Source organism: Sus scrofa, chromosome 8 (genome assembly GCF_000003025.6).
Source record: "Sus scrofa isolate TJ Tabasco breed Duroc chromosome 8, Sscrofa11.1, whole genome shotgun sequence".
In the NCBI taxonomy this organism is placed as follows: domain Eukaryota; kingdom Metazoa; phylum Chordata; class Mammalia; order Artiodactyla; family Suidae; genus Sus; species Sus scrofa.
The window spans coordinates 4,734,175-4,748,092 of record NC_010450.4 but is presented as its reverse complement, the minus strand read 5'-3'; the positions used below and the strand labels follow the sequence as shown (position 1 = coordinate 4,748,092).

General features: G+C 55.1%; 1 protein-coding gene across 2 annotated transcripts in view; it reads right to left on the bottom strand.

Moving 5' to 3' along the window:
* Positions 1–13,918, bottom strand: part of CRMP1 (collapsin response mediator protein 1) — a 71,473-nt gene extending 57,555 nt beyond the window's left edge. The window contains exon 1 of one of the 2 annotated variants that reach the window (XM_021100983.1): positions 13,453–13,918. In XM_021100983.1, coding sequence (XP_020956642.1) covers positions 13,453–13,833 — 381 coding nt within the window. In that variant the 5' untranslated portion in view covers positions 13,834–13,918. Of the gene's footprint in view, positions 1–9,162; positions 9,540–13,452 lie in introns of those variants that run through there. The other variant, XM_021100984.1, reaches the window with a different exon arrangement.

Sequence of the window (13,918 nt, the reverse complement as noted above, 5' to 3'; positions counted from 1 at the left end):
TTTTTTTTCTTTGTGTTTTTAGAGCCACACCTGTGGCATATGGAAGTTCCCAGGCTAGGGTTCGAATTGGAGCTGCAGCTGCTGGCCTACACCACAGCCACAGCAACACAGGATCCAAGCTGAGTCTGTGATCTATACCACAGCTCATGGCAATGCCGGACCCTTAACCCACTGAGCGAGGCCAGGGACTGAACTCATGTCCTCATGGATACTACTGGGGTTCATTACTGCTGAGCCATGATGGGAACTCTCTTTTTTTTCTTTATCTTTTTGCCTTTTCTAGGGCCGCTCCTGCGGCATATGGAGGTTCCCAGGCTAGGAGTCTAATCAGAGCTGTAGCCGCCGGCCTACACCACAGCTGCGGCAACACCAGATCCTTAACCCACTGAGCGAGGCCAGGGATCAAACCTGCAACCTCATGGCTCCTAGTCGGATTCATTAACCACTGCGCCACGACGGGAGCTCCAGGAACTCTCTTTGGGCTCATTTTACATGTCTGCCCCGCCCCCAAGACTGTGAGATCCTTCACCCTAAAGACTGCAGCTTATTCCCACAATTTCTTAGCTGGGTGACCTGTGGCAAGACATTTAATCTCTGTGTCTCAGCTTTTTTTGTTTGTTTCCTGTTAATGCAGTTAATCAAAGTTCCTGCTTCACAGGATGACTTAAGCAAAAGCACTTGGCACGCCGAATTCTGATTTATGAAGCCCAGTGCTTTATTCTGAATGTTCTATGTCTATGTATTTCAGGAAAAGGGGAAAAGTTTCTACTGCTTTTATCAGCTTCTCATAGGAGTCTATGACCCTAGAAAGCATTTACACCCATTTCAAAGGTGCCCAATCATTAAAGGGTTTTTTTTGGATCCATTTTTGTCCTGCATGCTCAGAAATAAAGGACAGCAAAAGAAAAAAAAAAAAATGGAAAAGGGGGAGAAAGAGAGAAAAGGAAAGAAAAATCCAAACATTGTCCTTGGAAATTGTACTAGATGAGGAATAAAGAACTGGAACTATTTTGGGAAAGATCCTAAGTAGCTAAAAAAACATCTTCTGGAGCCTCCAGAGGTATCAGTGTGGAAGAGGAAGGAGCTGTGAAAAATTCTATGGGCAGAAGTGAGGCAAAGGCAGACTCTCTCTACACACAGAAGACTTCCCGACAACAGAGCTGTCCAGGAGTAGAGCAAGCTTCTGTGTCAAGTGGTGACCTCTCTGTCCCTGGAGGTAAGTAAGGAAAGAGTACTTCAAATGCCTACACTAGAGGCGACTGGGGGTGAGGAAGAAGCAATGGACACACTTTTCTACCACCTCAAATGCACACACGTTGAGAAATTTATCTAATTTAAAAGATTCCTGGTGCTTCCTCACGGCTCAGTGAGTTAAGGATCCGGCATTTTCACTGCAGCGGCTCCAGTTACAGCTGTCACAGATCTCTGTCCTAGAAACTTCCACATGCTGCAGGCACCGGCCAAAATAAAATAAAATAAAAAAGATTCCTTTCCACTTTTAGATTAAAAACTATCAATTAAATATTTGCTTAGATTTTATTAGAATTTAATCCCTAAGAATTTATGACACTGGTCTGATACAAAGTACATGGCAGCATAATTTGGGGACAAGTACCAAATCTCAAACAGTCACCTCTTTGCTTTATGCAATGCTACCTCCGATTCACAGAGTCTTCCCATGGAAGTGACCCCAAGTTCTGACACCAAGTAGTTATTCAATCAAGGCCCCGAGGAGAGGTATACTTTGATGATCCGACATATATATGGAAGATTCTTATTAAAACTTGCTTTCGGTGTGACATGCAGTGAAGCCCATTCATGTGCCAGATGTGCCCTCCCCTAGCTGCCAAAGTACCATTTTGCATGTCTCAGCTCCAAAACTCCTTCATGCCACCCTCACTCCTTCTGGGTGGCAACTACCTAAATGCCAGATCCATGGACAGGACAGTTGTTAAGCAAAGTCAAAAGCAAGAGAGTTTGAGATCTCACTAAGCAAAGAGGCACAGCCTGCAATCAGGCTTTATTCATCCACTCACAGAGCACGGGGTCCCTGCTATGCGTCACCGGGGTGTGAGAGAACGCCGAGGGAGGCTAAGAAAATGAGGCTCCCAATCTCTGAAGGTGCATATCCCCAAAGCTGCGGAAGTGGGAGCTTCCAATTCCCAGCCTCGGGAGGGCAAATTTTCACAGGGAGTGCGCGCGCCTTGCTTATACGGAGGCGAAGGACCAGAGAGGTGACAGGTCAGGGAGAATGTTCCAGGCGCCTGGGGCACAGGCCCAGGGAGGAGTAGGGACCTGCAACCTGTTAGGTCCACAGCCATCACGTCTCTCCTTTTACCTCTTTGCTCTTGTTTTCTAGGCCAGCCACTCTGTGAAGCATCCTAGATCCCATTCCATTTCCCAAACCACCAACACCAGTTCAGAGTTGTCTCTTCTCACGCAGAGGCAAGGGATGATTTGGTCTTTGCATCTCTCTACGGCAGTGCATCTGAACCTCTCTGTGTTCAGGACATACTTAGAAACAGTATGAACATCTGCAGCATTCTTGATGGGATTAAAGACCTACGCAACCCCGAGTGAGTTAGCAAATCATGACCATGCCATCTCGGGTGCAGTGTGACTCTGTCTCACAGGGCCTTCCGTGGCTCCTTCACTGCTCTGCGTATTCTTCAGCACCTTGGTGCTGTCCACTGCCCTGGCCCTGCTCTCTTACATCCTCAAGGGGCAAGGTCCTCACATCCCCTTTCCATCGCCAAAAAATGAGGCTCTATTCACACTGCTCTGCTTGTTGACTTCTCAGGGCTCTGCCTGATCGATGTTACTAGAACAATGTGTAGACTTGATGGTAGCAAATACAAACTGTATAGGCTGATCAAAATTTAGCATCACATCTCCAGAGGATTTTTCCAATACACCAGGTGATCACGGCAGCACATGGGCTGAGAACCACTGGTTGCTAGAATATCTTGCATTTTCCATCTTCTACCAGGGCCTCTTGCATGTGGGTCCCTAACCTCTGTCTCCGGGCCTTGCCTTTCACCCCCATCCCATGCTGTGTTTCTAACTGCCTAGTGAGACACGGCAATTGGGTGCTCATTCCCAACTCCAATGCAGCCCAGGAACCAATGCAGGTTTTCAACTAAACTCACCCCATATACTTCCTGATCACCGCATTAGCAGCTCCAAAAGGTGCTTATCTGCATCTCTTAGGTGCCAGGATGTTTGAGTTGAATCCTCATAACTTCTCCAAAAGACTATCATTGGGCTTCTCCCCATCAATTTAGGCCTTGATTACACAACTTGCTTTGGTCAATGGCTACGAGTCGATAGCGCCATACATAAATAGCGCCATAAAGTATATATGCCATAGTGGAGCAGACATTCTTAAGGACATTTCAAGTTGCTACCAGTCTCCTGGGCTTCCATGTCTGCTCCTTCGACCTGGTTCTCAAGATGCAGACCCATTGTTCAGAGCAGCCAGGGGCAAAGCCACGGCCAATCCAGGCCCTCATGTAGCACGAGCAAGAAAGAAATACATGTTGTTGAAAACCACTGAGATTTGGGGATTGTTTGTTATTGAACAAAGCTGACTGATACACTTTCCCACAGTAAGAGCAATAGCAGCTAACCCATAGAGCACACAGTCTGTGCAGGTACTATTCTAAGCATCTCACATATAATTAAGTCATTTAATTTTCAGGGAAAAAAAAAACAAACCCTATGGTGTATTATTGTTATTCCCATTTCACAAATGAGAAAACTGCTGAATAACCGACTTGTCCAAATTATGCAGCTAGTAAGTGGAACAGCTAGGATTCAAACCCAGATACCCTGACTTGAGGATCCACAGTCCCCCACGCTGCCTTTATCATATCCTCCCAGCTTGAGAACTTCCAGAGGCTTCCTATTTCCCACAGAATAAAGTCAGAGTATCCTGTAACTTGCAGCTGAATGATCTAACCCAATTCTGTAAAGAAAAGGAAGGCCCAGAGAAGAAATGACCTATCCCAGATCAAATATCCCATTCTCCTCTGAGCCAGACTTAGAACTGATGGGCTATTTCCATCATTTTGGGTACATTCCACTTGACTCCCAAAGTCTTGTAGAACACCCACCCCCCAAACCCCCAGCCATTCAAACTTGCTTCAAATTCCTCACCCTCTGATTTAGCTGTGCAAAACACCTCACTCTCTTCTGACCACTTTCATTCCCCAGCCCAGGTCTTGTGCATGCTGTTCCACCTGCCTCACATGCTTGTCCTTTGTCTCTACCAATTGAACACTCAACATCCTAGTTCATGCCATCCCCCAAGCCTCAAGAAGCCACCTCCTATTGTTCCTGCCAACGCTAAGCCCTGCCTTCTCTAAATTCTTCTAACACCTGTGCTCTACTCCACAGTTTACCTTTTGGTCATTTTTAAGTCATTCCATGTATGTGCATTTTCCCCTTAGAGGGAAAGGTCAGGATCATGAAATATGTGTTTTTAACTGCTCACCACACCTTGCACAGTACAAGGAACAGAAAAGATAGGCAATTAATGCTCACCGATTACCTGCCATTCTGAGTTTTTGTTTCTTCAAGACAGAGCCTGAGTTTGGGAAAAGGACTTGTCACCTGTTAGCCACTCACTGTGTGCCTGGTGTATCCGCATATATCATACCCTATGTTTCCATGTATTCAGTCTTGGCCAAGTTCATTACCAAAAAAACAGGCATTCAGGGCTAGGATGGCACAGTTATGTTATGGAAGGGGTCATGACTCAGTATTACTTCTATGATCTCTGAAATATTTTATGTTTTGTTCTATTCTATTCTATTCTATTCTATTCTATTCTATTCTATTCTATTCTGTCTTTTTAGGGCGGCATCCGTGACACATGGAGGTTCCCAGGCTAGGGGTCTAATCGGAGCTGTTGTTGCTGGCCTACACGACAGCCACAGCAATGCCAGATCTGAGCTGTGTCTGTGACCTACACCACAGCTCACGGCAACAGGATCCTTTACCCACTGAGCGAGTCCAAGGATCGAACCCACAACCTCATGGTTCCTAGTCAGATTCGTTTCCACTGAAACCCTTTAGAAGAATATAATTTAAAATAATTTTCCCCCTAAGAATATGGCCCACTTGTCCCTGTCTGATGACGACCCTGACCTAACTGGAGGTGTCTGCTTCTCTGCCCTGGACAAGAAAAGCTCTGCCTCAGGACCAGCCGTCCGGCACCACACCTCCAGTGGTTCAAATCCCTGGCAAGTTTATTCTCCGCCCTTCCTTGAGCCTCTGTCCTGCTAAAACCTACTTCTCTCTGATTTTCCCATATGCATGACAAACCACCACAGGCATCCCAATCCTTTGCACAAAAAGGCAGGGAGATAAACTAAATATTTACCGGGAGGCTGAATGGCAACCTCAGGAAAAAACAAGCTTTTTACATATTTGTCCATGAGAATAACTAATTCAATCTGATAAAATTTTTATTTCATGATCTTTCTCCCCTGCTCATCTTTTTACTCTTCAATCTAACACACATATGCACGCATGCACGTGCACGCACACACACACACACACACACACACAGATTTCAATCAGACGGTGACTTCTTCGCAGGCAGACCAGCCCATTTATCCTTCTTGTTTGAATCAGACTTCTTCACGCCTCTGCAGGCCACTGAAGAAGCTTTCAAGTCTCTGTAATGCTCAGTTTACTCTTTGGGAAACAGGCTCAGGCTGCCTTGCTCATCGGACAGTTCTGAAAACCCAGTGAAAGATGACAGGGATTCTTTCGAAGGCTGTAACAGTCTGCAAAAATCACGAATGGCCAGCACGCATGAAGTCTTATCCGTAACAATTCTTCACCACCGCAGTGGACACTCTGGCCTCCCCCTCTGGTGGCTCTGCGGGACCAGAGTGCTTCCGCAGGGCCACAAGCCCTGTGCCTTTGTTTGCCCAGAGCCACGCCCAGGATGTTCTACTCACTCAACCACCGCAGTGGGCATCGAAAAACAGCTCTAACTAAATGAATCCTGGCTGTGCCATTCATTTTTTTTTTTTTGAAGCCACACATGAAAGAGAGCCTTATTAATATTTTAAATGATCCTTGGGGGCTGAAGCCCAGTGTCTCCGCTGTATTCCCTCTTCTCCAGCAGGCGACTTTTGCATCTCGGAAAACGGCTGAGGTGAAGAAGAGGAAGAGGCACCGCAGACAAGCTGCCTAGAGCATCTTCTCGATTCAGCCATCCTCCGGCCTTGGGCCACACTGAGCCCCGTCCGAGAAGTCCCTTCTCTTCCTCTGACCGCACACCCTCTCGTCTATCTCTGCTTTCACTGCCAAAGCCAGGACCATATCCCCTCTGTTCAAGCTGAGGCTCCTGGGGCACAAAGTGACCCAACATCAGGCAGAGGGACCTGGGGATGCAGCTGAGAGCTGTTTAAGCCCCCCAGGTGCCTCCTCTGCAGGCCACGCACACCACAACTGCTAAAACATCCTAACCAGCTCCAGGATTTACTCTGAGGGCACCCAGCAGCCGCACCAAGCAGCCACACGTGGAGCAGAGGCTGGGCTTCTGCAATGCTGACTTTCCTCAGTTTCTCCAACGAGCTACCCGCTCTTCCCTGGGGGCCTCCCCCTTCCCACACAGAGCCCCCCCTCCCCCCCTCTTCCAGGACTAGGCTGGGTGTCCCTGCTGTGGTCTCCTCAGCTGCTGTACTTCCCCAAAAAACACCCCCCCGCCACACCCACACACCCCCACCCACACTTTGTTACAACTTCAGGCTGAAATGTCAAACTCTGGAAAGGCGAGGCCACGCCCATCTCAAGCCCATTTGCCCTCGCATCCAGGCAGTGCCCAGCACTGGGCAGGTGCTTCTTATTATTAACTTCCCAAGCGAATGCCATTGATCAGGTGAAGGGGACAGCATGTGAAAAGCCACGATGCCCACCCATCCATTTAATGGCCTTCTGGCTCCTGTCACACCAGGTCCATGATCAGCAAAAGGTCCTCAGGAGGCTGCGGGTCCCACAGAGGAGCTCCGGCCTCTCTGGTCCCCCCTTAAACCACACATCTTTCCAGCTGGAGTCGACCATGGGGCCCAAATTAACCACAAATGCCTCGTCCAGGGCCGCTTCCCCAGGAACTAAGGGTGGTTTGGAGCCTCTCTCCTCCCCACGCCACTGACGCTGTCAGAGTCACTCCATCTGAGTCTCTTTAATGGGTCGACTAGTTGCTTCCACAAAGGATAAAGCAGCAGGATCAGCAAGCAGTTCTGAAGCCCTTGTGCGTCTACCCAACACTAAGCCCTTGGCCGGGGTCCTCTCGGATGCCCGAGGGTCTTGTGAAAGGGCCAGTGTTGTGTTCACTTTGGAAACCAGAGCGCAGAGGCTCAGAGAGGAGGAGAGTGGAGATGCACAGTCAGACCCAACGGGTGCAAAAGCCTGCGCAGCTTCTCTCCAGCCCAGAGGGCTGCAGCCAAAAAGCAGGGTGACCTCTGCAGCTGTGTGGACAGAACTATACAGCTTCGGAGGCACTGTCCCCACAGGCCTGCCTCAAAGACCATCTCACTAAACTTCCTTCTTGGAAACCGGGGTGGGGAACACAATACAGACCTGCTGTGCGGCACGGCCACAAAGGGACAGGGGGCTCCAGGCTCATCAGCCACTGCATCCCCTGCCTCCATCTCCTGCCTCAGTTCCCCTGGGGGCAGGGTTAGAGAGGCCCAATGCCTGAACCTGCTCATAGAAACATCCAGTCCCTTCCTCCCACACGGCCTAGGCTGGGACAACCGCATCCCCTCCATTGCTTCTCAGCCAACTGCCGTGTTAAGGGATTGTCACAGCTCCAGGTCCCAGAGGGCAAAGATTAGGGATTGTTTAAGAGGTGCCCCCCCCCAGGGTCACATCTCTGGATGGGAACTCAGCGAAGATCAGCGGGCAAGACCTGAAGCTGGGCCCAGGAGGGGTTTTCTAAGAGAGGACTTGGCACAGAGGTGGGCAGAATGCAGGGGGAGGCAGGGAGCCCAGGTCTCTCTCGGTGTTCTCGATTGGGCCCTTGGTCACTGAGAGCTTTATGTGGACAATGCCTCCTTCGAAGGATGTACTGAGAAGCTGCCATAAAACAAGATCCACAATGCGCTGGGCAGGTGAGCGGGAAATGTCAGCTCCTTCCCCGAACCCAAGGCTGTCCTCCCTCTCACAGGCACCCCGGGCCTCCCCGAGCCCGGATTGCGGATGAAGGAGGACGCAGGGTTCCTATCCTCAAACCTCAGGCACCTGTCCTGGAGGATTCCATGACGCCGGCATCCCGCCTCCCAACACCTGGCTGCTCAGATACCAGCTGCCCAAGGGCCATGGGCTTCACCAGCACCTGTGGCCACATCCCCTCGGGAAGGGTTTGGTTCAGCTCCTGCCAGGCAGGGAATGGGAGGCAGATGGAGTCTCCCACCCCACCCATGGTGCCCTCGGCTCCCCACCTTGAGACAAAGCAGAAAGACCAGGGATCCTTTGTTTCCCGCCACACCCAGGGACTGAGGGGACTGCTCGGCCCCACGACCATGCCCCCACCCCCCGCCCCCGTGTTAACCCTGCCGGTGCCACAGCCGCCTGCGCGGCCCCATTAGCTTGTTTTCAGCTGAGATGAGCAATGGGAGGGGCGCCTCCATCATGGCGCTGTGTCTGGCTGGGTCCAGACTTCCAATCCATCGACATGGGCGGGGAGTGAGGGGGGGGTCGATTTTTTCCTTCTTCTGGCGGGGAACTCTGCTGCGACCGGCAAGGGCTGGACGGTGCAAAGGCCGCGCGCTGGAGGCTCAGCTCCAGGCCCGGTGGGTGGGGGTTCGGGCCCCTGCGCCCCTCCCTCTTTTGTTCAGCTCCGCATCCTCCGGGTCCACGCCATCCGCTGGCACATCCCGTGGGGGGAGGGGGCTGCAAGCCCGCGGGGAGAGGGACCCGCGGCTCCAGCCCCGCCCCGCCACGCGGGGCTTCCCTCCCCCACATTGTCCCCAGAGGCTGGGGGGAGGGGGCGGCACAGGCGAGACCGGCCCCGCCCCACCCGCCGCGACGCCGCAGAAAGCCTCCCGGGCCGCCCCTGGGTCCCCCGGCGGATCTGGACCCTGGCGGCGACCCCCTCCGCCCCACAAAGGACGGCGGCCCGGCGGCGGGGGCCTGGCTTACCGTGATGTGGGGGATGCTCTTCTTGCCCTGGTACGACATGGCCCCCCTCTGGCGCCCTCGGCCCGGCCGGCGGACCCCTGGGGCTGGCTTTCGCTCGGTCCGGCTCTCTCTCGGCCCCGCTCCCCGTGGGCGCGGTGACAAAGGCCCGGGCGCAGCGAAGAGAAGGGACGAGGCTCGGCGCCCGCGGCTGCCCACGCGCCCGGCTGGCCCGGCTGCTCGGCCCGCCCGCCGCCGCTCCGGCTGCGAGCACCGCCCGGCTCGGCGACGAGGGCGGGAGGAGGAGGGAGCGGCGAGGGCGGGAGGAGGGGGCTGCAGACAGACAGCTCCTCCCGGCGGCGCGGAGTGCAGCCCGATTCGCCCCTCTCGCCTCGAACCAGGAAGCGCTTCCCTTCCGATCCCCCTACTCCGCCCCTCGCCCCCCTCCACGGCCCAGCCCCGCCGACCCCCGCCCGGCGCACACGCCCTCCGCAGGCCCCGGCCTCGCTCTCGCGATTGGGTAGGTCTGCGTTTCAGGGCTCTTTTAAAAGCCAGAGATGGACTTCGGCTGCGCAGGGGGAGCCGTGGGCCGCGCCACAGGTGTGCGGCACCGCATCCGGGGGGGCCTCCCGGGAACGTCTGCGTGGGGGGCGGATAGTGGGGGCCGGACGCCCAGAACCCGCCCGCTGCTGGAGCCATCGAAGCCCTCCAGGGTCTGGCCCAACGACCGCACCCCTCCTTCTGGCCTGTCGTTCCGCAGCCTCCGTTTGTCCATACGCTGCACTCCTCCCTGAATAATCCCAGCGCATTTCCAGCCCCAAGTCCAAGCCTATATTCAAGCTGCACCCTCTCTCTGAATACCCTGTCCAGGACAGAAGCTCAACCCATTCTCCACGACTCACCTCCAACGGCTGCTCGTAAAGCCTTTCCCTGCCACCCTCGGCACTGAACCAGCCTGCCTGAGAACTCAGCAGGAACCCCGCAGCAGGGACCTGGGAGGCAAGGCCCTAATTAGTGGCTGGCCTGCTGTATGGCCTGCAGCCCCTCTCCCCTCGCACAGCCCTCCAGGTCACTGCCACAGCCTTGTCTACCAGAGAGTGGTTGCTGATTGCAGAGCCAGACCATTGGCACTGAGGTTCCCACAACCCCCAGGACAGGCTAGGGGCCAGGAGGGGGGAAAAGGATGCCCTGGTTCCCAAGGGAGAGTGGACATCACCCCTGGCACCCGTAATCCAGGTGTTGCTTTGGGGAGAGGTGCACAGGAAGCCTGGGCATCGCTTGAGAAACTTCTTGACAGGAAAGAGGAAAGACAGAGAAAAGGGGGAGCCCTAGCAAGCCCCCCTAGCACTAGACAGTGGCCCCAAATCTCCAGTCAGATTAAAATGCCAACCTTCTCACTTTCTGCCTACAAAATCCAAACCCACAGGCTCCGTTAAAAAAAAAAAAAAAAAAAAAAAAAAAAGACCTCGTTTCCTTACTTAAGCTGCCACCCAGAGGGAAGGTACATTCGACCTCATAAAGCCCCCACCGTTCAGGGTAGGCCCTGAAGGCCCTGCCTCCACCACCAGCTGGAGGCCAGTCCTCCAGTCTTGGACAGGAGGCCAGAGATGCCTGGGCCCTAAACTGGAGATGAGGTTGTATGTTCACACAAGAGAAACAGCTTAGTATTCCAGGAACAGTCGGCCATACGGTTTCCATTTCACAGATGGAAAACTGAGGCGTACAGAGATAAAGTGATATCTTGGATACAAAGCACATTAGCTGCAGCAGAGCAGTATCTGGAAGCCTGGTTCCCGCACACCTTGTCTGGAACTTACTCTGCTACATTCACTCCTTCAGCCTCGGCTCTGACCTGGATCCTAAATTCTTCCTGCTGACCGGAAATTGCAGGTCTCCCTCTCCCCAACTCTATATTCCCTTCCTCAACGATGTTAAGTCCTAGGCTTCATGAACCAGGGTGTCCCCAGGGTTCCGTCCCGGCTGGGATGCTCGGGGGGTGGGGACAAGACCACGTGAGTTTCGGGGGAGGGGCATGGGTCCTCTATTGGCCAAACAGACCACTGCTCCCCAGCGGACTTCCCGGGTACAAAGCGCCGCAGTGGCTCTGCCTTGGGCCTTTGGCAAATGCTGCGCCTGCGCCGCAGAAATCCCTCCTCCCTCCCCAGGAAAGAGCTTTATGGGCGGGGGAAGGGCCCGGCACCCTCCGCAAAGCGCAGGAGCGGCGCGGCCCTCCAGCCCTCGGAACCCGAGCGCCCTGGCCTCTCGATCTGCAGACAGTAAAACGCTCCCCCTAGGGAGATTGCGAGCCCCTTGGCTCCAGAGTCCCGAACCTCAAGTGCTTCCAGGGCCCTTGGCGCGCTAGAGGCGCTGCCTTTGTCCGGTACCCGAGAAGCCATGGAGAAAGGGGGAGAGAGGGCTGGAGGGGGAGAGGAAGGAGGAGTGGGAGAAGTGAAGGGACCGGCGTTCCCAAGCGCCGAGGGGCAGCTGCAAAGCTGTCCCAGACAGAGCCCAGGGACGACGCTGGCGTTGGTGCCACTGACTGCAGCTCCGTCAGGGATGCTCTTCCATAGCTCCCGGTCCTGCACAAAGCGCTCTCCCTCCCTGATACTCCACCATCCCTTGAGGGAGGCTGGAAGATGCTGCCCCCATTTCACAGATGAAGAAGCTGAGGCTCAGGAGGGCTCAGTGCCTTGCCTGGAAACCAGGGTTGTCCGGTATTGGCCCCAGGCTCCTGGTCCGTGGCCCTGAAGCCTCCCGCTCAGGCTCTGAAGCCTGGATCCCTAGCAAGGTCGGCCTCTAGGGAAGGCGGTGGGCAGGGTGAGATATAGAGGGGGTAGGGGCAAGGACGGGACCCTCTAGATATCTCCGTTCCTTGCCCCACGCCCACCACACACCCCCGCATTGTAGACTTTCCTCTCGCGAGCACCGGATTCAGGACCACGGAGAGTTCCCAAGCTACCGGGACCAAAAGCCGCGGGCGGGTGTGGGAATGGTGGGGGCAAGGGGAGACCCACTATGCAATCGTCGCCACCACAGGCCAGCCCAGCCCCCACTCTTCCAGGAATCCCTCCTAGATTTTGTCCAGATCAAGCTCTGCCTCCTCCCAGCTCATTTTATGCCTCTCATAGCACTTAAGGGGAGAAGAGTTAATAAAAATGATGATAATGATAAAATTCATAAAATAGACGAACATTTATTGAATGCTCACTACCCAGCAGCATTAACCGATTTAATTTTCACAGCGAATGTGTTGCCCACCCTAGTTGGGGTGGGGCCAGAGTGCCAAGCGGGAATCCCAGCACCCACCAGGGGCCTGGAACCTGAGCAGTGCTCAGACATGGAGTTCTGGGGTGAGCTGACAGCTGCCGGCCCTCGGGGGCTCCCACTTCCGTTTTCCAAGCACCTCACCCACATATCCCAGAGCTGTGTCGTCTGTCCACCCATCTTCCCCCCCGTGTCCTGGCGTCCTCCCCCGCCACCCCCATCCACCCCAGCTAAAGGGAGAAAGAGCCCCAGGGCACAAGGCATGACTTTCTCTCTCCCAGAAGCTTCCCCACTTTCGCCGGAGAGGCGGGGGAGACCCTCCAAGTCTCGGAAGCTATCGACCGCGGTTCAAATCCCGGCTCTGCCTCCAACTTGCTCTGTGAAGGGAGCACCCTGGCACCGTGCCGTGGGCCTGAGGAGCTTCCCCTGAAGATGTCAATGATGTGGGCAGCGGTTTCCACTTCCACCTGGCTGCTGATCTAAATCTTTAACCAAAGCCTTTCCTCAAGAAGCATGCAAGGAGCACTCAGGAAGACTCAAGCTTTAAGCCATGTGACCACATGTATTTCGCTGCACCTTGGCAGCGCCTGGTACCTAGTAGGTGCTCCAGAATTACTCCTGAGTGAGTGAATAAATAAAGGGATGAATGCGGAACTGAACTCCCCATCTTTCACGAAGCAGAGAATGGGGATCTTGGCATGAAATACCCCCAGAGGTCCCTCTGCGCTTTGAGGAACCATGTGGTGGCTTTAGCCAACTTACTTCCCTTCTCAGAACCTCGCTCTCCCTTTCCGCAGAGAAGGAGCGGAGGGCTGGATCTCCAAAGACCCTCTGGAGTCTCACGGACCGTGCTGGCCGATGTTAACGGAGTCGCACAAGCTCTCCGCACCTCGGGTATGATGGGGTGGGGGAGGGGCCTTCCATAGCTCGCCCAAGCCTGGTGGCCGCGGCCCCAGCACTCCGGCCCGGGCACTGCCCTGGGGCGGCCTCACCCCCAGCGACCTGAGGGCCCCGCCCCCTCCATCCGGCCCACGCGCGCCCCGAGGGTACCTGGCCATTGTCCCGGCCGAGTGGCAGGTCGCGGGGCGCGGGGCAGCGGATGCGCAGCGCAGGCGGTCTCTCGTCGCGCTCGCCCGGCGAGCTGACGGCCGAGCCCGAGGGCTCGCTCACGTCGCTGGCCGTGTCCTCGCTGCCGCCGGGCCCCGGCAGGCCGACCGAGTCGAGCCGGCCAGCGCTGCGCGGCGTGCGCGCCGAGCCGCGGCGGCCCACGCTGTACGCGTCGAAGTCGATGGTCTTATTCTCGTAGGCGCCCTCCACCGCGGCGAACATGCCGCCGTACTTCTGGCGCGGGGTCTGCGCCGCGCTGCCCGGCCGCGCCAGGTACACGGGCAGGTCGTCCTCCGTGTTCCACGCGCGCCGCCGGTCCGCCATACCGGTCCAAGGCCGCCCGCCCGCGGCCCCAGCGGCTGCCGTGCGCCGCGCTCCGCGCTCGGTGCGGGCCCGCGGCTGCCCAGGC